The sequence below is a fragment of the Echeneis naucrates genome, chromosome 23 (assembly GCF_900963305.1).
Source record: "Echeneis naucrates chromosome 23, fEcheNa1.1, whole genome shotgun sequence".
Classification (NCBI taxonomy): Eukaryota; Metazoa; Chordata; class Actinopteri; order Carangiformes; family Echeneidae; genus Echeneis; species Echeneis naucrates.
This window is the reverse complement of record NC_042533.1, coordinates 3,314,128-3,339,172: the sequence shown is the minus strand read 5'-3', so window position 1 is coordinate 3,339,172 and position 25,045 is coordinate 3,314,128. Positions and strand designations below refer to the sequence as shown.

The 25,045-nt window shown below is 42.4% G+C and overlaps 1 protein-coding gene across 2 annotated transcripts in view; it reads left to right on the top strand.

The window, feature by feature from the left end:
- The window catches only part of lin7a (lin-7 homolog A (C. elegans)), a 26,914-nt gene extending 2,652 nt beyond the window's left edge, over positions 1 to 24,262 (top strand). Inside the window, exons 2-6 of one of the 2 annotated variants that reach the window (XM_029495116.1) lie at positions 8,834 to 8,952; positions 16,487 to 16,558; positions 20,618 to 20,827; positions 21,052 to 21,267; positions 24,175 to 24,262. In XM_029495116.1, the coding sequence (XP_029350976.1) occupies positions 8,834 to 8,952; positions 16,487 to 16,558; positions 20,618 to 20,827; positions 21,052 to 21,267 (617 nt within the window). In that variant the 3' untranslated portion in view covers positions 24,175 to 24,262. The remainder of the gene's footprint in view (positions 1 to 8,833; positions 8,953 to 16,486; positions 16,559 to 20,617; positions 20,828 to 21,051; positions 21,268 to 24,174) is intronic. The other variant, XM_029495117.1, reaches the window with a different exon arrangement.
- The last annotated feature ends 783 nt before the right edge of the window (positions 24,263 to 25,045 follow it).

Sequence of the window (25,045 nt, the reverse complement as noted above, 5' to 3'; positions counted from 1 at the left end):
CCTCAAGGAGTGATTTGTTTGTCCTGATTTGAAGGGATTGTTGCAATAGGGCAAATTAGAGCCAGCTCTCTGGGCACGAGGACAAGCTTTATTTGGTAAAAATCCTGATGTCTGATTTTACTCGGTCAGAAGGGGATGATTACAGTTTTATGTTTGGGACTATCAGCAGAAATGCCAAACACAGCAAGGACGTGGAGGTCAAAGCGATGGTGGCAGATGGCAAGGCCTTTTCAGGACAATTTATTCTAGCGTGCATGACATCCACACAGCATCTCTCCCCACACAAAGGTGGGAGCAGAGTCAGAGAAAGGTCATCCGTGCCTTTTTCTGTCATCTCCAGAGATGGAAAGTGACATTTGGATCAATGATCAAAGTCAGAATTCGAAAAGAGGATCCTCAGGTTGCAGAGATCTAATCACAGCCACATGGATTTAATGAGCTCAGCCTCCTGGTGTGGCCGTGTTTATTCACATTTCTGCCGTTTTGTAAAAATTGACACACTAAGTGTTTTTATAATGAATTAAACTCACTTCTGCAACTGTTACAAATGGACTGATTATCAAAAGAAACTGGAGCGGTGCCGAGTGTGGACGCATCTCCGTGCAACAATGCTGTGGACTGTTGAGGCCTTCATTACGTGTCACTGGGGCTTTGTTCAGCTTTGTGCCTTCTCTCTAATCAGCGGATGATGAGGATGACCTTTTTTAGTCAGCCAGCCTGATGTTCCAGGGCATTGTGCCACCCAGACAATGTCAGCGCCATGTCATGCAGTGTTTGTCTTTTTTGCATTGTATTTTATTGTTCTTGTAAAATTGATTGAAAACAAGAACATTCATGAGGGTGCAAACTATGAGCGCCAGAGATACACAAGTGATTTACATCAGAGCCGGGTCATAAACGTTTCCACCAATTATGATGAATTACTTTGACTTTTGTCACCATCAATGCTGCCCTCAACACTATCTGATAGTCAAGACTGACAGTCCTGGATGACCAGGTTGGAAATGTGATCCTTTTCACAATTTAAACGTGATGTTTAAATGTCCTTGTGTCGATTATACTTCCACTTAACTGAGTAAACACGGATGGATTGGAGTTTTTGTACAACGGTGCAGCTGGTGAATGCCAGCTTTGGGGAAAATATTAACTGACATAAGCAAAATTAAGACGGCGAGGGGATCTAAGTGTTGTTTAATTCGGTAATTCCAAGGATTACACCTTTTTAAGGGGCAGTAACTCCATTGCAAAGGCTTCTGCAGAGACAGAGTTGGGAATTATGTTCAGTCCATGCAGCTGGAGTTTTTCCACGGTGCAGCGAAATCTCACAGCTATTTACACAAACCAACTTCGCAACAGAAAACCATCACATTTTGTGTGTCTCTGCTTGCGTTTTTGCAAACGTGATATATATTTCTTTATTCTATTTGGTTCAGAATATTTTGAGCTTTTCCTGCTGCAAAATGATTCTTCCAATTTTATTTATATTGTATGAAAAGACTAAAATGCCTTCATGACTGGCCTTTTTTTTTTTTATACCCAATGAATACAGTAAAACAGCTCCATAAATGTAAGCGTGTTAGTTTTTTCCCTCTGTTGAAGTTTTCTATGCTGTTTTTCTTTCAGTCTAATGAACACACTTAAAGTACAGTGCTTTTATTTCTGTTCGTGTTGTTGTGTTTGTGCACTGAAAAACAGATTAGTAATCTTTTAATAGAAAATCTAGTTGTTGAGATTTATTAATATTGAATGTTTTGCTGGCTGCAGCCTGCTTTTTTTTTCCCCCCAGGCTGTCCTCTGTGTTAAAGTGCTGCCTTCAAATTGATGTCATTAGGTCATATTTTGGACACGGGCAGTCAAGTAAGCTATATGCTTGGCATTCCAGTGATTTAAGTCTAATGTACGCTGTTGCCTGGAGATTGCATGCAATAATGGATGTTGTCATTTGACAAGAAAAAGTAGAAAATGCCGGTGCACATCATTACTCGACTTTTCAATTACTTCCCAGCCATCTCATGAATATGATAAACATGATCCCACTTAAAAGCACCTTTAATTCCTCGGGTCCTTTACTCAGTTTATACGACCACACATTAACTTAAGATTCTTCAATTTGATGTGAAAAATAAAAGGAATATTGCATAGAACCTTTCAGAAAATGAAACACCATCTTCCGTAGTATTTTAATTCTGTTTGAAGCAGTAGAGCCTCTTGATCTGCTGATACTGGAATATAAAATGCACTGAATTCTTTTAGGCACTGTTATATGAAAAAAAATAAAAAATAAAAAATCAAAGATTTTAGGGACTTTAACGATACATTTCCCATTTGCTTTTCTTTTTCAAGGCCTCCATAAATATTGTAATTCCATCATAAACACACACTGGAGTCTTTCTTCGTTGAAAGTCTTGGCAGTCTTGTAACTTAGAAACCTGCGTTAGATTTAATTCATTTCATCAGCATCACTAATGAGAACGCGCTCATGCTAAATATAGCAGAGGGAAATTAACTGCTGACAGGATCTCTGCTGGTGTCATCATTCTGTTTAATATGGCATCTGTGCAATGCGCTGTAACTGTACGGTGATGTATTGCGCATTAAGTTTCTAAGTGACTGGTGTACCGGCTCACAGATAACAGAACATACCCTGTAATTACAACCCATGGTTTCTTTTGTTAGGGTTTTTTTTTTTTTTTTTTTTTTTTTTTTTCGAAGCTTCTCTCTGGCTGATAATGAGAGAGAAAGATACGTTTTCCCCCCTTTTGTCACTGTCGTTTAAAAAAAAAAAAACTTCCTCGTGTGGATATAGCAGCATAAAAAAAAAAAAAAAAAAAGAAATCCTATCCTCTTTCTTTGGTGAAGAATCTGTCAAACTGCACAGTGAGAGTGATCTAATTGCTGTCACTTCAGAGGTATGCTAAATTTGGCAGACTTTAAAGTTGTCAACATGGAAGTTTGAGAGTATACATTTCTTTGAAGTGGATGTAAAATCCTGTGCAGATGTTGCACACATCTGGAACTACTCCTCCCCCCCCCTCCAACCCCCATTACCACCACCACCAAGGGCACAAAACAGAGGGGTGAGCATGGTAAAGCAGGGTGACGGTGAAAGTTTATATCTCTCAGCTGCCTTTTCAGCAGAAGACTGATCGGGTCAGGTGTGTTGTGAAGTTTAGTGGTGGCCTCAAACTTTCGTAAAATAGCTCAGTAAGAAAGAATGAGGTGCAAACTGACAGTTTTAAAAAGCCGGAGCAACATGCAGGCACCAAAAAGACAAGCAAAGAGACATCAGCCGGGAACAAGGAGGCTGGATTACAAAACGGACAGAGGTGATGAGGTGAAGGAATGATAATCCGAGCCCAGAAATGACCACACCAACAGCATGGCAAGGCTGGGGGAGACCAAAAACAGAGCTAGAACTTGCTCTCATTCTTCTGTCCCACAGTCACAGGCTCAGCGTTAGTCAGCGAAGTAGTGAGTAATACTGGCCTGAAAATTACAACAGAGGGAGTATAAGTTCTGTGGTGCACACGACTAAAACGCTGTTTGTCACTGAAGCATTGTAAAACTCGTGCTGTTATTGCTCAGCAGCGTTGGTCAGTCATGGGTGGGATCATGTTTCTCGTCTTCCCCTCCAGCTGAAGCTATTCATAGATAGCGCACATAACGGGCACACCATGTGGGTGGTGAGAGCAAACTCTGTGTTGTCTTGAGCTACGCTTCATTTGTTCGGCCAGCGTCTCTCCTCAGCACTAGGTATAAAACGAACATGGTCTTTGGTTGCTGTTATATCAGTGCTGCCAGAGCGCTCCAGGTCATCCCCTCCTCCCTTCTCTCTGCGAGACTGTTAAGTAATGTCATACGTCATTTCCCCGCACATCTGATTTCTGAATCGTTTTCTGCTAGTGTGACGCAATGGAGATCGCCCGCAGCCATGGCAGTTGCTTTGTCATGGAACACAATCAGCCTTCAGCGGCTCGTCCCCGAGGCTTTTTTTTTTTTTTTTTAAACACATGATCAGCTCACAGCTTTTACATTAACTGTACTGAGCGCTGGCATTGAAGTGCTCTCATGGGACCGTTGCTTGTCTGAGTTGCAGGGCAATACCACCAACATAAACAAAAAGGTGGGGGGGGGGGGGATTTCACACACAAGTTATGTACTAGAAATAATCCAGCAGACCTGCATCTGTTTGTTTAGATGCTACACACACAGACCACACCTTGATTTGTGTGAATGAAAAACAGCATGACACTGAAGCAGAAAATCTTCGCAGACATGTTTTAGTCTGTCTTAGCTTAAAGCTCGCCAAAAGCAAGAAAAGGAAAAACTTGCCACTGAGCTGCTCGGTGAGAACTAGAGTGCTATGTCATTACTACTTATTACCATTCATTTTTGTGTAGACACCTGCAATTAGGTTGTCTTGTAATCACTGATTTTCTGTCATGAGGGGATAAAACAGCAAAGAAAGAACAAGTTGAAGGCATTTTGCTCATTACAATGGCTGCCACTGTCTTCAATACGGCAAAATTAAATCGATGTTAAAACTCCAGCTCTTCTTCTTGGATGTAAAGCTCAATTGGGAAATTTACAGAGATACACTTCTTCCAAGTCAGAACGATTAGATCAGTTAACGGGCAGCCATCACTTCTGATCAGCGCGATGAATGCGCCAGCGAAAAAAAATGTCTTGCAACATCAGTTCAGAAGCTTAGTCTTTGATGCGGATTAAGAAAATGCTGTTAATGAGCATGTGAAAAAAATTCTCCTGGATGGCCCTTGACCTCCCTTTAATGAGACAGAAATGATTATGTACCTGGCAGGCAGACGCCCTTGCTGCTTTAGAAATGTACCAGCTCATTACTAGCTATTCAGGGTCTGTGTTTTGTAGGTATTGAAGCGTAGGGGAAAATGACCCTCTCACCTTGATAGAAAAAGATTAATAGAAGAGTATTTAGAGGAATATCAGCTCTTTAAAATCTCATGTTGTGAAATAAATCAGTGAATAGAGAAGTAGCGTCAGCTTTTACCCTGATTTGACATTCTGCTGTTGGCAGGAATTGGATCTTTTTTTTTTTTTTCAAAGGTATGTTTATTGCATCTTCAAAAAAAATGTGTTTCACTTACTTGAAGTGGTATTTAGCCATGCAGACGGCGAAAGTTTTCAGGTATCTTTAAATGAGATTTCTGAATCCGATGGAACTTTGTGCAACTCAAAGCACTGAAAATGAATTCAGCTGCAACACAAGTTCACCCAGCGACTCTGGATAAGCTGCAGTTGAGAGTCAAATTGCTTTCTGCAAAAGAGAAAGTCCTCAAAAAAAGCTTTTGGCAGGGTGTGCTGTGACTCGGCCATCTGAAGTGGGACAGGAGGTATCTCTTCAAATTTCCTTTTACCTCCATTTTTCAGTTCGTTTTGAGTAAACAAGCTCAATATATATTTATAATTATGATTTCATTCATGTATACTCAACTAAAAACAATATGTATATATATATTTTTTGTTTTGTTTTGTTTTGTTTTGGCTAGCTTAGAATGAGCCCTTCATATCTAGCCTTTGTCCAGAGTGCCACGGTGTCCAGACAGGACAAACCAAACACTTAAAGTTCACCGCAGTTTGTCCTACACATGAGGGAAGGTTGGATTTGGAGTGGAGAATTCAGTTGTTTGCTATTTGGAACCTGATATCTACATGCCACTAAATCCCCCACATGGGTCCTTTAATAACTCTCAGCCATCAACATACGTAGGAAAGGTATAACCTGGTGAATTAAACTGCACCGTAAATCCTTGTATGGCCTCAGTAAACACTTTCAGACAAACCAGATGGCAGGACGGCAAACAACAGCAGCCAGTGAGCAGGAAAAACAGACAAAAGACAAAACAAGCTGGCAGGCTCCAACGCATGCCAAAGCACTGCGACTAGAAAGGAAACAGATCGCTTAAGACCTGACTTTCTCCACTACAGACTGTCCATCCATGTTAGATTCACGGGTTGAAGCTTTTCAGCTGCAGTTGCAGTTTGGATGGTGTTGGCGTTTCTCTTGAACAACACAAGTTGACACAAGTCAAATGTAAAGAAGAGCTAACTGGCCAAGCAGCGCTGCCAAGGAGCATATTATTTTAATGTACTGGCTTCTGGTCTAACAGTGTTTAAAAGGCACAACATAGATAAAGTTTATTGTTATTATTGTTGTGATGCACATCGACTGCCCAATATACCATCAGGTTTTAGACCAGGGTGTGCGATTCTGTTCTACTGAATTATAAAAGCCCTGTTCTATATGCAAAATGCTAATATTTCACCAGCTGCTGGCTGTAATTGGAATCGGCTGGAACATTATAAAACAGCGAGACATAGTGTTGTCAACCATTTTTTATCACCAAGGATAGTTTCATCAGCTAGTTGGCCGCAGCCATAAAATCTGCTTGCGGCCAATAACGGTCGCTTCAACTGGCAAAATTGATAGTCACTGTCTGGAAGTTATAAAACTGTGACAATGACCAATGTAAAAGAAAGATTACGAAGAATTTCCAGTGATAAATTGCAAAATGGGCTATTTGCCGTGCAACAGCAGAAAACAGGTGTAATTAATGCAGGCTGAGCTCAGACACAAGCCAAACGTGGAGATGAAAAGCCGGGCCACAGGTGGGTGTGGGGATCGGGAAACAGGAAATGGCAGCGGCACACTGAGGGCGGCTGCTGGCTGGACAGGATGTGTGAACTGCAATGCCATCGCAACTCTAGTTGACTGCATGTCTACGCTTATATACCGCTGTGACCAAATTTACATGAGCGGTGCGGTTTGATTAATGGCTGACCCACTGTCACTTCTCATCGGCCAACACAGCTCTCCCTGGACCAGTTCTTCTGAGCCATAACCGGTCTCGATAGGAACTGCACTTGCAATTTAAAGCAAATCGATATAATCCTCCGTGTTTTATTACACGGTGCTTGAAATCGAAAAAGGCCCTGAGTTTCTCTGAGGCGTGTCTGTTGTCTTTCCATGTAGCGTAAAGGCAAAATGCCATAAAAGGCACATTCTTGTGTTTCACTTTTTCCTTTCTGTGGCCTTACACAGCATTCACACAGTCAGAGCCCGACACGACTTCTCTTCTTGTTTCCCATGTGTCTCCAGGAAGCCGAATCTCCTCCATCTGCCGCCTGCTTTATTGAGTTACTCTACATACCCAGAATTCAATATCAGTGTGTATATGAGCATGTGCAAGTTGTCGTATCATGATGCACACTTTGTGTCTGACACTGTATCCTGATAGTCCTGATAGACCTCCTAAATGTATGCTGTCTCTGTTACCGGGCAGACTCAGATCATTTTGAAACCACTTTTATTTTAATTGCAGCTGCAAATTATAATTATTTTCATTCCTGATTAAACTGATTGTCTTGCCTACTAATTTTGTGTTACAAAACACAGACGGATGGCGACATCGGCTTTTGTTTTGTTAGGCCAGCCATACAAAGCTGAAAGATGATTTCATTTTACTGTGACATAAAACAATGTTCACATTTAAAGGACTGCAAATAGCAGATGTTTTTACATTTCTGCCTGATAAATAACCGAAACAGCCCATTACCTAAATTATTATTGATTAATCGACTGTTTATTGCAGCGAAGCCTTTCAGTCCCAGCTGTTTAAAACATTTGTCCCTCATATATATATATATATATATATATATAGTGCATGAGCATGTCTGGCTCGTATCCAACACGTGCTGAAATATAGAGGAAGACTATGTATGGCGCTGGTGCCTGCGCTGTATTGATTGATTCCCGTAGGGGCAACAAAAGCGTGGTTGAAGCTGTGGAAAATCTTCAAAATAAAAAAGATGCTGCTGTTGCATGGTGTAGTGGGATGAATCTAAACCAGTGGCTCAGCTGTCAGTCAGACGCTGTGTGGGTGTTCTGCGGCTGTGAGCACATAATGTTCAATGAACTAAATAAACGGGGAAACGCAACCAAAGTAAGTAATAAAAAACTGAATGATTTATCATGGATGGTGATTAGTGCTTGCTTCTATTTTGAGGAGGGAGTGATTTTGAAATTTGGACTATTATTTTTGACGAAGCAGCTGTGAGTATTAAGGAAATAATGATTCCTTTTCACAGCACTTGAACGTTTTCCCGACCAATCGATCGATCAAGCGATAGATAATCGACGGCATTTGCTGCAACATTAGTCACGCAGCACATCCAGCAATAAACCAGTCTATTTCAGAACGATGAGTGAAAGCAGCACAGCTCCACTGTACCAATCATCTGTCTCTGTGTGGACACCAGTCTCTGGGAACACAAGCTGAATAAAACATGTTATTGACCCAGCAGTCCAAGTCCAGAGTGATTGAGTACCAAATCACTTCCCTCTCTTTCCATTATGTGTCTCTATTTGGCAAGCTGGTTTCACAGGGCAAGAAATTAATCAGTCAAGCTGGCGGACTCATTCAGCTCAGGGCGGGCTAATTAGGGGAGGAGAGCTCAGTCGACTCCGGAGTCACAGCCTCTAACTTAAGGCTCACGGTTTAGTGTAAATGCTTTGTAATGCCCAGCAGGTGCTAAGTCTTTGCAGGAAGTGTTTGAACAAATGAGTGTGTGACCCCCCCCACCTTTATAACAAACCACAAACCTGAGCTGATGAAAATGATCCGTGGAAGGATTGATATTCTAGCTTTCACGCCGCTGAGTCTCTTTCTATCATCCTTCCCATTGATTCCCTGCAGCACCTTCGTCATGCCTGTACTATTAATGTAATTGAACGAGGCATTTTCCTTGTTCCCTTTTCTCCCGCTGTTAAGCCGAACTCTCTCGCTCTCTCTGCCAGATGTTGCCAGAGCTATCGAGCTGCTGGAGAAGCTGCAGGAGTCCGGTGACGTCCCCGGTCACAAGCTCCAGTCCCTGAAGAAAGTCCTTCAGAGCGAGTTCTGCACAGCCATCAGAGAGGTGAGTCACCGTCAGGGAGGGAAACTGCTCGTCCGTGAACACCAACATGACTCGTGATAAAACTTTTTCTTTTAGTACTTCCTCTGTTCATGCCAAAGAAACAACTTTCAAAAGCAAAAGAAATGGATTGTTGGTGACGTTGCTGGTTTTCTACACAGCTGATAGAAATGAGGAGTCATGAGATGATGAAAGTGAGACGTAAGAAGAAAAATCTTCTGATACCCCAATATGTTTTATTTTATTTTATTATTTTTAGATTTTTCTCTAATCTTTGATCTTTGGGGAGAGATTGGACCATTTAAACATTTATTGAAATGGAAGCATGTGAGAGGTTCAGAGGGATAATTCTCCATCTTCTGGAGCTGCTAAAAACATCATAGACGTGCGAATGTAAACCGTAAGACGTCAGATGTGTTTAACTGTGAAGCACTTAAAAGCTTGATATGTTATCCCATTTCAGTTGAGCAAGGTCTTCAAAGTAACTCATAATTAGAGGCGTCAGTGAGAAGGGAGCAGACTGCCGTCATAAAGGATGGAAATAGAGATACTGTAAGTTTAACTCAGTCTAATATGTACTAATGTCTGTATGTTTACTGTATAAACTAGATCCATTAAGTCTCAGGGGAAACACAAATGTTTCACTCCGAGCTGAAACGTTATCATCTTGTATGGGTGTGTCTTTGTAGTAGTTTGGGGCACCAGTTGAAAATGTAATTGATTTTTACTTTCGACTTGATTTAATTTGAAATTTCATAGATCCATCAGGACCTCCGGGGAAAAAAACACTGCAGGATTTTGCAAGTTTTGCTATCGCTACATAGCAAAATCAAAATCATCGCACTTCATCCCTTTACTGTCCCCAGTGGGGGAAATTGATAATATTATCTTTTGTCCCCATCACGTCGTTTATGCTACTGAAGTTAGCATGCAAGACAGCTATCCCTGTTTGGCAAATGATCGCAGGCCTGATCCGCCCTCTAGATGTACCACTAAAGAGGCTAATTATAACCTCTTATCTTCTTATGGATGTAACTATGAAACAGCCAAAGTGCTTTCAGCATTAAATGCTGCTCTGCAGCAGGAAAAAAATCTTACATATATCTCCTCCAATTTAGAAGCCTGGAAAAAAATATCTTTGAGTTATGAACTTAATAATAAGCAAAAGTAACAATAAGCAGAGATATACTTTCTCTTTCAGGCCCTTTTCTTCTCTCTGATGCTGAAAACTCAGTTTCTTTTTGGGTTGTAGCAGCTAAAATTATTAATGAGGTTGATTTATGATTTATAGGGTGGCTAAAGGTGAACAGTAAAGCTTTCCTGTGTTACTGTAGTTGGCTCAGGTCAAGACCAATGTTCGGGAGCTTAGAGGAATTATGGCAATAACAACAAAATCATGAAGTGTACTTTGAAGTCACCGTTGTGTAACATCAATCAGCAAATGACTTTTGCGCATTGAGAAAGTCACAGATTATTGCCCAACCTCATTACTGCTGGACCTGAACGCACACACACACACACACAGAGACACAGCGCTTTTTTTTGACAGCATAAAAAATTCACATGGAGCATTTAGATGATCAGGAGCCTGGAAAACATTATGAGCATTTCATTAACTTGAAAGTTTTATAAACTTGTCACGCTGAATTTTACCATATCACTGTTTAGGATTGTCACAGCGATGGAATAGCGTGTGAATCATAAACAGGGGTCCTGCTTTTTTTTTCTCATCCTGCTGAAATGCACACAAAACCGCCACCTACTGATCCATCAGCTTAACACCATTCATCGGGAGCACGGGGTACAAGGCAAACACGACTATATCCTCCACATGGCGCACATACACAGGCTGATAACAACAGATCCTGTATATTTGATGTCCTGTCTGTTGCGATATACTGCTGCATTACCCGGCGACACGTATTTGTTAAGCAAACAGGATGTTGAAGAGCAGGGAAGCAGATGACAGATGCCATCGCTGCCTCCCTGTTGCAAGCTGATTATAAACAAACTGATCGTGTAATTTGTCCTGGAATGAAACCAGACAATTAGCAGACTTGATCAGTACGTCAGTGAGAGGCTCCACTTTATTCTCTAGTGGGAGCTGTGTTGTAAATTAGAGGGGGGAGATTTTATCGCCGCGAAGCACAAATTAACCGGAACATGTTTGGATTCACTCATCGGGATCAGTAACTTCAGGATTTTTCCTCCAATCGCTCAGATATCTGCTTTAGAAAACTCACTTTCGAAGCCAAAAAGTTTCTTGTACCTGGTCTCCATTCATCCATTCTCCATTACGCTAACCCAGAAATAATGAAGGACTTAAATCTGATGCAACACACTGTGTCAAAGTGGGCTCATGCTGGCTTTAGCTGTAATAGCAGGTCATCAGTCTGGTGGTTTTAAACACAGAGCTCATCAATAACTGAAAATTCACTCTGTTTTGAGCCGGAGCTGATATTTTCAGTACATAACAGAGTTCTTCAAGTGGCCTAAATATAGCTATAAAAATGTTAATTATGCTTTGGTTGCCCTTTGAATATTGGCAGGGAAACACGCCGTAAGCATTTAAATGGTAGTTTTAAGTGCTCCTCTGCGAACATAATTTTTAGGAGAGGACGGAGAACCGATCCGGTCAAGTCTGCCGCTGGAGCCGGAAAGCAATAGATCCTTTAACAGCAACAGTCAAAACAATCCTGATCGAGGAAGACAATCAGACAGTATTTCCCAAGACAGCTGTGGGTCAGTTACATTTTAACTGGGCTGTATATTACATTTATTCCACTAAATATTACAGTTAAGTCCAGAAAAGATTTAAAAAAATACTCACATCACAAGTTCTATAAAAAGTGTTTCATAGATGTAGTGCTATAAAAAGTCTTCAGTATCGACTCTTAAACACCAATATAAGCTCTGACATCATGTAAAAGTGACAGAGAGGAAGAAGGGATTAGTCTTCTCCTATTTTGGGGTCCAGCTCTGCTCCGGCATGCTCAGCGATGCCCGGCACATCCCAGCACCAGCTGCACGTCTGCCAAAAGGCTGACTGATCGCAGTGTCAGTCAGTGGAGCGCAGTGACTGCGGCTCTGACGGACGCCTGCTGACCGTTTCTCCCACCCAGAGCTGGCTAAACGCAGTCGCCAGTCACGCTCTGGCGTTGGTGATCTGTGGCGAAGGAGAAAATGGTAAACTGGACTGCAAGTTTGTGACAGTTATTATCTGGTGCAGATCAGGGGGAGGCGTTGCTGCAAGTGCTGGCTATTGCGTGCTGAAGCTTATTACTGTTATTATGCAGAACATTAAAGGAGCTGCTCGAGTGCATTATCAACAGCTGTGTCCTCGAATGCACCGTTTCCGATGGAAACAATTAGGAGGCCGAGAGCAAAAGGGGATCTCAGTGGGAAAGCAGCAGCTACACAAAGTTTGATGGCCTGATATGCATAAGTCAGCTCTAATGTGCGTTTGTTTGTGACGAGAGGAAGTGTTTGCAACTGCAGCGTTGACTTTCTAGCATGTTCTCTTTTCCCGTCACGCATTTCAGCCTTTCAACACGTACTAATGACATCTTTCATCTTCACTGCTGAGAATCACAAATCAAGCCCATCTATTCAAACCGTCACCCAGACATTATGGCTTTTTTATTTCAGAAAACCACTGGGTGTTATTTTAGTCTGAAATTAAAACAAATGTGGACACAAATTGAAAAATGAAAACACAATTTGTCCCATCAGGCCATCCGCCTGCCCATTTATCAGGAATGGAACATCTAACTAAGGGAGTTTATCACATCTCATGTAAGCACTGAGAAGATTATTGGGGTTTAAAGGTGAAAGGGGAAAGGTCAAGGTTAAGCTGGAGATATCTCTCTTTCTCCAATGCAAAGCGAAAATAAAGCAAGAAGGTCTTCAAAACACAGTGCAGGGAATACATTTTCAGAGGTGATTTTATTTTGTTGTGAGTGCACAATGTTTTTGGGTTGTTGTTTTTTTTTTTTTTGCTGCAACCCAAGAAGTTTTAGACAAAAGGTTAATATTTTCTATTAATCTAAAAGTTCTTTTTCACAACATCATGGCAGTCTAAAAAAGAAAAATGGACCAGAAGTTCTGCCGTAAAGGACGTCGGTACTGAAACGCTTTACATTTTTTCCCCAACGTCATGCTATTACACACCAGGTCATTTTAACCACACTCATCACTCTTTCCTAAATGTCACCCATCAATATTAACCAGTCTCATGTTAAAGAGCCGTAAAGCTGAGGTTAAACTCTGAAGTCACACCTTCCTGTTGTTCATTTTCATCACACTCACCTCTGTGACATTTCATTACAGCAGATGACCTTTCTTACTCGTCCGGGCCTTTTTTTTTTTAAAGCTGTGATATGATTCCTCTCCTTTACACACATATGTGTCTGGTGGGCCGATACCTGACAAGGTGGACATCCAGTCCAGCTCCAACCCTGAATCAACAGAACTCAGAACACCAATCAGCCGAGTTAAGGACGACAGGCCGGCTGTCAATTTGAAGAATGGACAGCAGAGAAAAAAACGGCCTGTTCAGCAGTGTTCAGCTAAATGACAAAGAGACAAAGTTTGATGAGCTGGTTGTCTTTCCCCGCCACGTTCGTCTGTGACAAAGGAGGTGGAGGATCTTTGTGTCTCGGTGTTAAGTCTCACTGCATCAGCCTGAGAGAGTTGTCAAGGTCAATCAGCCTTGCAAATGGGAAAAGAAGGACACAAGAAGTGATGACTGGGGGAACTAACCAGCTGGAAATGATGGAGAGTGGGAATTTGCAGTACATTGCGTTGGGAGAGTCCCATTTGATGAACATGGGAAGAGCGGCCAGAGATTTCTCTCATCAGCTGAAACATTGCAGTTGATTTTACACTTCAGCAGAGATTTTCAATAAACATAATAGACTGCGTTTTTTGTTTTTTTGTTTTTTGTTTTTTTTATAAAGACAAAAGTATGCAAGGGCCGAGGATTTGTGTTGATTCCATCCTGCTGCCTCTGCCTCCCACATCGTATTAAGTCAAAAGGAAGAAGTTCTTTCCTGCCCCCCCAAATCATGTTTCTGCCTCCACAGAGGAAGCAGGATGCCATGGTTACAAGCAGCATCGTCACATCAGTCTGTCCCGCAAGCATTGCTCTCATTTCTCGAGCTTTGCAGAATCATCTTTATAAGAGTTTGGAACAATATCTTCCCGAAAAGACTGTGTGTTTGTGCGGTCACCAAGAGATTTGATTGTGGTGAAACATGCGGGTGGGAGGGGGGGTTCGGGGAAAGACAGTAGATGTCGGCACAAAGAAAAGCAAGGCAAAGGAAGGGGGTTGGAGGAGGGGCAAAGCTGAAAAGATGCCTGCAAGACAACCAGCTTTTTTAGAGCAAAGTGCAGCCACAGAAAGACAAGACTGACCTTCAAAAAGCACAAACCTATTTGTTCCATGTTATGGCTCATTCAGGCCGCAGCATTCGGGTTAAAGAGGAAAAAGCCTTTTCAATGCAACACAATACTTTTTATTCACAACTGAAAGTCTGATTAGTCTAATATTCTGTGCTTTCACAGAAACAAATAGCAGAATCTTAAAGCTTTTTACAGAAATGATAATAGCTTTTAGAATATTAAATACAGAGTTTAACAGCACAACAACTGTTTCCACAGACAACAAAGTCAGCGATTATGGTAAGTCATCATCCGTGTTGCATTCCCCACTGGAAGTTGGCGGCTAACCTACTTTGTTTTCTTTCATAAAAGCGGCATGACGCAGCATGCAGGACATACAGCGATGTGATCTCTTATGAAGCAAATACATATTACTGTAGTCCGTCGCACACTCTTGTGTTGTTTGAAAAGACCCATTACTGAAAATCTGCACAACCCTGGCGGTTGTTTGATGACCTGTAAGCAATTACTTAAACAGATGTATGAAACCAGCATTGTTATAGATTCCGTGTCCGGGAAAAAACGAAGTGGTACAGACAGCTGCAGTCAGAATAAATAGTGGTAATTAGCAGCTGCAGCGGCGCTTTAGAAAAAGGAAAAGTGAGGTTCTTCGCAGACAGACAAAGGCAAGGAAAGCCTTTCATGGCATTTATGAAGCTGTGCTCAGCCTTAAAAAGTGCATAGGTGGAGGTTGTCCTTGGGAAAAAGGTATCATTTTGGAGTTGTGTGTCTTTGTGTGGACTGCAAGATCCCTCTTTCCACATGCGTCACTGTTGGAAATCTTCTAAAATGAATTGCAGTCCTAAACGTGAAGCTGCAATCTCAAATGCTGTCCTTTTAGATTCATGAGCAAACAGCACAACATAAGCTCAGAGATATTTCTTCTCCCACTCTGAGGTGTCTATTTTTTCTCAGAGCTTCTATTGCACATATACATCCGTTTGATGATTCGGAGCAGCCAGAGCTGTATAATGTTGTAGAGCGGTATGTGAAAGCTACAGAGCATGTTCACTTCCAGGCAAGCTGCCACCCTTTGATGAGAGACATCATTCAGTCGGTGGAAACAGGTGATTAAAATTCATTTCCGAGCCGTTCTAATATGTCAAGGGTGGCGGTTCTGAGCTTGTTCTGTTCTGACTTTTCCCAGAGAAATGTACGCTACCACCAAGTCTGGTTAAAGTTTGATTGTGTGTTTGCTCGATTAACTGCAGATCAACAAGACAAGAAGGTGCCTGGACTAAAAGGCAGGCCATCGTGTGGCGGTCGCTAACATTTGTGTGATGCTTCAAGTCGGCTGCACCAGCTCAGTAAGAACTTTACCTCTGAGGCCTTTTTTCGCAATCGGCCCAATACGTCTCAGTCGTTTAAATCCAAGCTCCAGTTGTGCTGTTCATTATCTGGCTTCAACATTGAATGGACGTGGTACATCGGACCGACGTTAAAGTCTAAAAGCTCCGTTACAGTATATTAACCATACAACCTCAATCAGCGCCGTCTCCGTGCTCTGCTCATTTATTCGTCGAGCAGGCCCAAGACGTGTCTTAACGGGAAAGGTCAGCTGTCCGTATTGATCGTGTCTGCCTCAGTGAATAGGCAGAAAACCTTGTTTTTCACCCAACTGGACACACAGCGGCCGTGTCTTGGCACCTGTTCAGGGGGCTCGGCGGTGATGTTCTTGAGACTTTCTGCGGTGTTTGTAAAGTCAGGGCCAAACTGTGCCTGGAGTTTTTCTCCATTTGCCAAGCAGTGCATACATACCAAGGAGCTTAATTATGTTAACACGAATATTATGTCATTTTCACAGCTTGGACCTCTGCACCCTACCTTCATAAATTGGCAAAATAATGAGATTTAGCTCTAATTTGCATTTGGAAGATAGAAATTATGCAGAAACCTTTTTCATCGTACCAGCTTGCAACAACCCAGGACGTTGTGTCACATCAGTCTACAAGTTAATGCGTCTGCAGCAGCTGTGAAGGAACGCCACTGTTTGACTATGGAAATGAGCCGCTCCAGCTCAGATTCCGGGTACGGATTTCACATTTCCAGTATCAGAACCATAATCATAACACTTGTTTCTTTTCATGTCTTTCAGGTGTACCAGTACATGCATGAAACAATCACAGTGAACGGTTGTCCGGAGTACCAGGCGAGGGCCACGGCGAAGGTGAGAACTCTTTCTGAGGTCTGGCTCTCGATCAGTTTTACTTAAAAACATTAAATGTGAGCTGTGAAAACTAATTTGTCTGTTCCGTTTGCTAAAAAATGAACGAAATAAGCAAATTTATGTTTTACTCCAGTAATGGCCTTCATTAAGAGTCTGCCTGTGTAATTAAGCAATAACAACTGAGAGTGCCAATTGCGTCTGAACGAACAAAAGGATGACAGCCGGTTTCACATGGGAAAGCACTGCATTAATTGCATTTTTCCTGTTATCTCAGAGTATCAGTATCAACTATTATGATTGGTTATCGCACAAAAAGCCAGTAGAAAAAGGAGCAGAGCTTCAGCTGCAGCTTTCTATTCACACGGGACATTCAGGCTTAACTGTGTATGTGAGACAATACGTCCAAATAACTCCATTAAATTTGATGAAGTTTTTTTCAAATGCATGAATCATCCATGCATGCATGCATTCTCAGAATTTCCCTTAAAGCCAAATAATTTTTCTCGCATGAAATTAAACTAAATCCACAACAATACGCATTCTCACACGCGTATACACAATTTCATATGCAGACATCTGGCTAGCTGGCAAATTTCCTCCTGTGAAGTTCACTGCAATAGAAATTAGGGGACTAATCTCTGTGTTACTCTGACTCTGACTTAGAGACAAATGTTTAGAATGATTGATCTACAATTAGAGTTTACTTGCAAAGCGTTATCGCAGTTGCATTTCTTGAATCTCGGAAAAGGAGGGAGTGACTTCAGGTTAGTGTGTCCTGAATTCACACTTGCAAGAGTCAGTCCGTAATTTTTAAAATTCCTCGAGCTACTCCCCACCAGTATATCTATCAGAATGATTATTAAAGTCAGGAGAAACCCGCTCTCTTTTGGAAATTTAATAAGTGATGCGTCTTATATTCAAGGTAGAAGGACTATAAGTCTTTAAATGTTCACAGCTTTAGTTGGTGGTCAAAAAGAACTGTTAGGGTCAGACAAACTTGTATTCAGAGTCAGACGGTGTCTTTCCTCAGAGAAAGACTGATTTTATATTACAGCAGTGTGTGAGCTAACCAATTCCCAGCTCTTTATGCTTCGTTTAAACTGCACGTCTTTTATTTCAGCTGCTCTGACTCCACGTAACATTCTCCCTGAATCATCAGATTAGCAGGCGCCACATCCTAATCCAATATTTATTCTCTTCTGCTCCGAGCCATACGACAATTTTGTTCGTTGTCAAGCTGGATGAAAAATTATACAATGATAAAAATGCATATTTGTTTTGCTGTTATCACATCTGACAGGCTCTCTGTCACAGGCTGATTTCTTCATTTCGCTCTCCATAAAGATTTTATGGATGTTGTGAAATCAAAGAGATAAATTTGTGTTTTCACATAACAAAGTTTGACATGAAGTCCCAATTTACTGCTTAAAAGAAGATTTCCTGGATGGTTCACGTCAGTTCACAGATGTAACGTTTCAAAAAGTGAAGTTTTATATATATATCTTTGTTTCTTGGACTTAATGTTTCAAGTAGCTTTGTTTTGTTGTCGCTTAGAAGACATCACAATCGTGTCACAGTTGGACAAGCTCGCAAGTGAGACATTACCGAGAGTGAACTGAATGGAGAATGAAGAGAATAAGCTGATTTTGGTGTACAAGAGAGTTGAGCTTTGAATCAGCACCTCGTCCGAAGGAGACGCAGGCCTTTATGAAAGAAAACAAAGCTTGCCTGATCTCACGTAAGGAGGAGGGCGAGACGCGATGAAAGATGAGAGCACCTCTCGGTCTTTCAGCGGTTTGGTGTCCAGCTGGGTCCGGTCCTCTTCAGTGAGTGGGCGGGTGGTGTGAATGAAAGAGGGCGGCGAACACCGAGAAAACAGAAAGATTGTGCAAAGCTTTGAATCGTGAGCATCACCAATCGGCCTTTGCCTCTGTGCTCAGATTGCAAAATTGCAAAATTTGCAAATTGAACACCTGCCTGCAGCATTTTTTGGGAAACATACTTATTCACTAATTTGGTGGGCATTGCCAAGAAAAATCAATAAACCTTCCACTGTGGACCTTTAAACTAATAAACACAACATTTTCTTTGAGCTTGTTAGCTGCAACGCTTAATGCTCACACGGCAGTCTGCGTATGAAACGCTCCAAAAAAGAAGCGTACAGCATTTACCAAGATGTCGAAGTATTCTGTTTAGTGAGATGCACAAAATATGAGGTCAAGAAAAGTTGTTTCTTTATTAATGACTACAGTAAGTTCACTTAATAAAACTGCCACAGTTAAACTGATTGAAGCAGCTTTAAATCTTTTTTTTTTTTTTTTTTGCCTCTCATCTTGAACGTAGAGAAGTTCTGCTCTTAAATCTGTATTACATTCAATATCCCCTGGGCAGTTGAGATCACAGCTAATGGCCTGAGCTGGCATCGCTGGAGCGGCTCCCCATCAGGGATGACCGGACCTTCTTTAAAAGTTCTTAGCTATCAAGCCAAGTCGCGGCGCCAGTCTCACTCCATCAATAACACACACAGTCTGAGGAGGAAAACGAAGGATATTGTATGAGTGGTATTGAAAGTGAGGTCTATAAGCTGCAGAGGCAATAATGATGAAATATGTGAAATATATGATGATGCGTCTGCTCAGCTGCCTCCTGAGTACTTTAGTTAGTTAGACTCTAAATCTCCCGACAGCCGAGATTTGTGTTTCACCTGAACTACTCGATTCTCTTTGATTGCTTCATTAATTAAATCAACTGATCCTCTAATTCCTGGCCTGAGGCACCTATTAGTGATCTTAACAGAGGCAGGGGACTATCAGGGCTTTGCAAAGAATAAAAAAATAAATAATAATGGCAGTGGAAGATTGAGGGACTTTGGATCTTATAAATCGTACTTGTTCAGCGCAGTGTGTCCACTGAAGAAGTATCCCCCAAAGAAGCTTTTCATTTTAAAAATGCCTCCCGCGTTTAAGCGGCGCCGGCCATCTGCCAGATTGTTTTTTCATGGCGAAAAAATCCAGATAAAGTTGTGAAGGTCAATGTGCTGTGGGGCCTGGGAGGTGACGGTGTGCATGCTGAGGAGCTGCCTTTTTGCTTCGCAGTGGGGCGGGGAGGAAAAGCAAGGAAGAGGAGAAGGACAGAGAGGCAGGAGAAAAGGGGAGGAAGAGAAGAAGGCGTGTGGGAGGTACGACAGAATACAAGAGCAAGATTAAAACAGGCAGCGGGAGAAGCAGTAGGAATGAGCAAAACAGTTTGAGCAGAAATGATTGTGGTTTTGAAGATTCCTATGAATATGGAGGAGAGAGGGAGCAGAAATGGGGATGCTGCCTGAAGGGAGCATCAAAGAGCTGAAAGTGCCAAGCTACTCGTCTGCTGCCGGGGAATTGGATCCACATCTGCAAAAGCTCCTGACAAAACCTCCCTCTCCTATACTTTTTTTTCTTAACTCTGCCTTTCCCCAATTTACCTCACACATTGTGAATGGTGGCGACGTGACAATGAAGCACCTGCGGCAGTCCGTCTGTGGATCAGTGACCACGGGAAACTTCTCTTTCTCTGTTTGCCTGCCAGTGGCTTTTCCGGGAAGGCGGCTAACAAGCTCCTGGCCGGCTTTGTTCTGACGGTACAAGGAGCAAAAGGACCTTGGCTAGCCGTTCAAAAGAAACCCCTGCAGCCGGCGGGCACTGAAAGTTGTCTAGCGGCTCCTCCACAAAAAAAAAAAAAAAAAAAAAAAAAACTTAGATGTGTTAATCCGTGTGCTTAGAAAGCCGGAGAACTTCTCGTGTGGAGTCTAAATCCCCTGCCCTAACTAAATCCTGGCGCTTTGTTATGGCCTTCCTCGCTGAAATGACAAGGTGCAGCAGAGGTTCGCACTTTCTATCCACCTTTAAAATCACTGTGTAATAGCATTGAAATGAGCTTCCTTCTTTGCAGACACTTTGAGACTTATAAAGACTAATAGCTGCAGATGAGGAGACTATAAGTCACAGCAAAGGCGTTCACATTTGCATGTCTCAAACTGATGTGGCCTTGAATCTATTTTTGTCTTCTTCTCTCTTCCCTCAGGCCACAGTCGCAGCCTTCGCAGCCAGCGAGGGTCACTCCCACCCGCGGGTGGTGGAGCTACCTAAGACGGAGGAGGGCCTTGGCTTCAACGTGATGGGCGGCAAAGAGCAGAACTCGCCCATTTACATCTCCCGCATCATTCCCGGAGGCGTGGCCGAGAGGCACGGCGGCCTAAAGCGAGGGGACCAGCTCCTGTCTGTCAACGGCGTGGTAGGTCCAGACATATAAAATAACTAATGAAGTATTTAGAAGCCTGCAGCTGAACGTGTGAGTCAACAATGGGGAGAGCTATTTCGATCAAAGTGCTGTTGAACGCTCCTCGTCAGAGCTCGTACGCTTTCAAATGGGATCAGTCAAACATCTTTTATTCTGAGACTGAACGCCATTTTAAACACACATCTAAATCAGCTTCCTCCACCTGCCGCCCCTCGCAGAGCGTGGAGGGAGAGCACCACGAGAAGGCGGTGGAGCTGCTGAAGGCGGCCAAGGACAGCGTGAAGCTGGTGGTTCGCTACACCCCCAAAGTGTTGGAGGAGATGGAGGCTCGCTTCGAGAAGCTCCGCACGGCCCGGCGGCGCCAGCAGCAGCAGCTCCTCATGCAGCAGCAGCTGCAGCAGAACCTGGCCTCTCAGCAGAACCACATGTCGTAGGTGAGGCGCTTCATTGCTTTAAGGGTGAGGGGGGGGGGGGGGCGGCGCCCTGAAAGACACACAGGTAAAACCCGGAGGAAGCTGATGGTGTTGCTCTACATTCATTCATCAGCGAGAGCAAGCTGAACATTCAGTCATATTCTCGAGGTCAAACCAGAGATTTTTACATATCTGCTTCTTCCAAGAAATACGTGCCATTTTTAGAAATAGGAGCGGTACCAACCAAAAAAAAAAAAACTTGTTGCTAAGCTAAGCTGAAGAGAGTGAATGACCCGAAACATTCACATAATGAGGGCACGGTGCTAGGTAACATTATAATTTGGATATTGGCGAATCAAATTCCTTTATTTGTCCCACAGTTGGGAAATGTGTCGATCCAGAACACAGCTGAATATCTGGCTGTGCACTGATTCGCAGCGACTCCAGTGTGTTATGGTTATGGTTGTGTCCAGACACCCGCCGTTTGGTGAATGGTGACAGACGTGCATTATTTTAACAGCACAACTCTGAGTTTGTTGCTTATTGCTGTATGAATGTCATTTTCTGGGAGACGGGGTTGCCACATTACACACAACTCAAATTATTTCAAGCTGCTTATTGTGTGGAGTTAGAAATAAAGATTGATTAAATCTAACTCTGGATGTTTAGCTGCCCTAAAACCAGAGTAAAGCTTCTGCTCCTGTGGCTTATTGCTTCGTTTCAGCTCCCAGTCAGCCAAAGGTCAACTCGAAATGAGAACAGACTGTCTTTGAGCTTCAATGCAAATGTTTGTTGTTGTTTTTCTGATGCGTTCTCTATTTTAGGTCTTGGCTGACCTAATAACACAAAATACCAGCAGATATCCACACACAGGTTTAACTTTTCATCAGTTCTCCTCTGAATATGCTAACAGCCTCAGGCTCCTCTGATCCCGCTGGTAGAATCATCTCCTCACAATCTCGGGCATTTATTCACTTTATTTACTCCTCTTTCATTAATTCTGTCAAATTTATTCTATTCGAGGCCCAATTTTAGGTCTATTCATGATGAAGCATTTTGTAAAAAGCGTGTTAAAATCACTAATTTTAATGAACGGAGACAGAACACATCCCAGCACGAAGCCTGAATCCCCAGCGGCCGGCATCATCCATGCAAACATTACCACCTTTGCTGTGTTCTGCCAGTTAGTCTGTCTTGTAAGGACTGTAAATTATTGAAGCTTAAACCGATTACATCTGCGGTTCATGCTCTGCAGGTACGTGGATAGGTAGACACAGCCTGCAGTCTTGTGAACATGCCTCTGCCTGAAACACTGTTTTATTTTATTTATTTATTTTTTAAAATCCAAATTTAGAACAAAGCTCTGTACTGCCTGTCAAATTAAAGCAAACTTACACTTTCACGGAGGAAAACACAGCAACTTTTCTGGGCACTAATTGTAACGATGAGGTGAAATCATATCGCACTACGTTTAATCCTGCGAAGGCTTTTCAAACCGTTCAAACGTTTCTCTGATGAACTGGAGGCGGGCATGTTTCCAAGATCTCTGTGGCACTGCATGTCTGAGACTAAATCCCCCCCCCCAAAGCATATCTCCTGTCTCGCACTTGGCACGGTGCAGCTTTGGAGGGTATTTGGGGGCTTGTAGCAGTGTGTTATGGTGGAGCTCCAGACGGGGTAACAGAGCAGGGATCGTGTTTTCTCAGCGCCAGCACGGCGTTCGCAGAGATTTGGTTTTGGCGGGCAAAAACAGTGACGCACACAAACAGATCAGGAGTGCGACATAAGCCCCCCCCCCCCCATGAAAACACACACATTATAAAAGCTAAACTCGAGCATGAATGAGATTTTTAATTAGATGATGAGCCACACACCCTCATTCATTAAATATATGCATGTTAGAGTTTTGTTTTTAATTATCTCAGTTTAAACAAGTGTGTTAACTGTCCAACTGTTGGCAGGCGAGCTGCAGAAAAGCCCTGCATATTTATTTGTCCAATCAAATTAGACCCGACATACGTTTTGGTAAGAAGACATCAGGTTACCAAGTTTCTTTTTCTTTTTTTTTCCCTGAAAGACACGCGCACCCGCATCAGCGTGACCTCAGAGTTCACGCTGTGTCTCAGTGCCTGTGTACAGAATAAGCAAATGCTCAAGCACCACAAGCTAATCAGCTGCTCTGCCACACAAACGACCACACAAACTTTTTTTCCTGATCAGCTGGTGAGCGGACAAATAAAACCTCCAGCTCCAGGATGCAAAAACATCTCCACGCTCTCCCATAGATCTCATAAACAGCAAAAACACCAAAGTTAAACAGAGCAAAGAGCAGGCCTACCTTCACACACACAGGTCCAGATGGAAACAGGAAGTAAAGCAAAGAACATGGAGGTCATGCAGTTGAGAAAATAAAAGAGTTCTCATACTTCCTGTTGAAACATGAATCCTTCTTTTGCATCAGGCATCGCAGTAGTACCTGAAAGTATAATGGATCACATAAAAATATATCAGAGAAATGAAAGGAAATGTAAGAAAAGTAGAGAATGTAACACCAGAATGTTCAAAGTGTGGCCTTCAGAATAAAAGCCTGCAAAGTCCACTTTGTTGAACATAATGCTACACATCTGCAGCCAGACAACAAGCGCAGGGATCCCTGTTACACTTAAGAATCAATTCCTCTGCTGAAAAGTGTAAAATAACTTGATGTTGAGTTGTGTATTGATTTATAGGATTCTTCATCAAGGACCTTGATGCCTAGTTGCTTCCTTGGATTTGTTATGACATTAAAGTGTACCAGAAAAGCAAAGCCAGTTGGCCGCAGGTGGATCGACTGGATTTGGCATTAGCTGTGATTCAGATTTATTCCGGTTGCACTGATCTTTAAGGCATTGCTCTCAGCTTTGTTTCTTCTCTCCTTCTGATCGACAGGTTGTTCCAAAAGAAGAAGTGAAGGCGGAAGTAAAAAAATATCTACAAAAAAAAAAAACAACAACAAAAAAACAAACCCCCCCCCCCCCCCCCCCCCCCCCCTCCTCAAAAAAAAAAAAAAACCAAGCTGGATCTCAGAGATCATCTGTTTGTGGAAACGCTTCAGACGTGGAGGAAAACCCAGCAAGTAAAAGGTTCTTTTACTTCCGGTGTACCAACAGTTACTGAGCAAAAAGCCGAGTGTGCAGAAGATTTTGGTGCTTTGAGGGAGGCTAGCACTGACAGTCGTCCATTTTAACTTTATATTCCCTTTTATAAGTTGTTCTCCCTGATTGTGACTCTTTCTTGTGTTTGTTGTTTTGTTTACAGCCACCCATTTTTGATTGCTTACTGACATCCATCGGCACCTTTGCCATTTTGCCATAGGTATCATGTGTACAGTGGTGTTTCTATTGATCCTTCAACCGGTGCTTGTGTCTCTCTGTGAATGACCATTGATTTTCCATCTCTTCCCTTGTGTTTTGTTTTGTTCTGTTTTGTTTTTGTCGCCCTGTTTTTGAATAAACGTGAACTCTTTTTTACCTTCTATATTGTAGCAAGAAAAGGTTTTTTATCTTGTAGATTTAGCAATAACGGACAGTCTTCGTTTCGCGTTTTGTTCGACCAAACTCACAGTCAGATTCAGCAGACGCAGTCGAGTTTATGAGACGAGTGCACCTGTAAATCAGATCTCATGCACTGAAGGCAGCTCCGACTCCAAACCCTTTTCCAGCTCATTGACATACAGGTGGCCCGAATAATTAATGTGCAATAATTATCCGACATCATGAGCTTCTCACGGCTCAGATTTAGATACAGTTCAGATCAATCC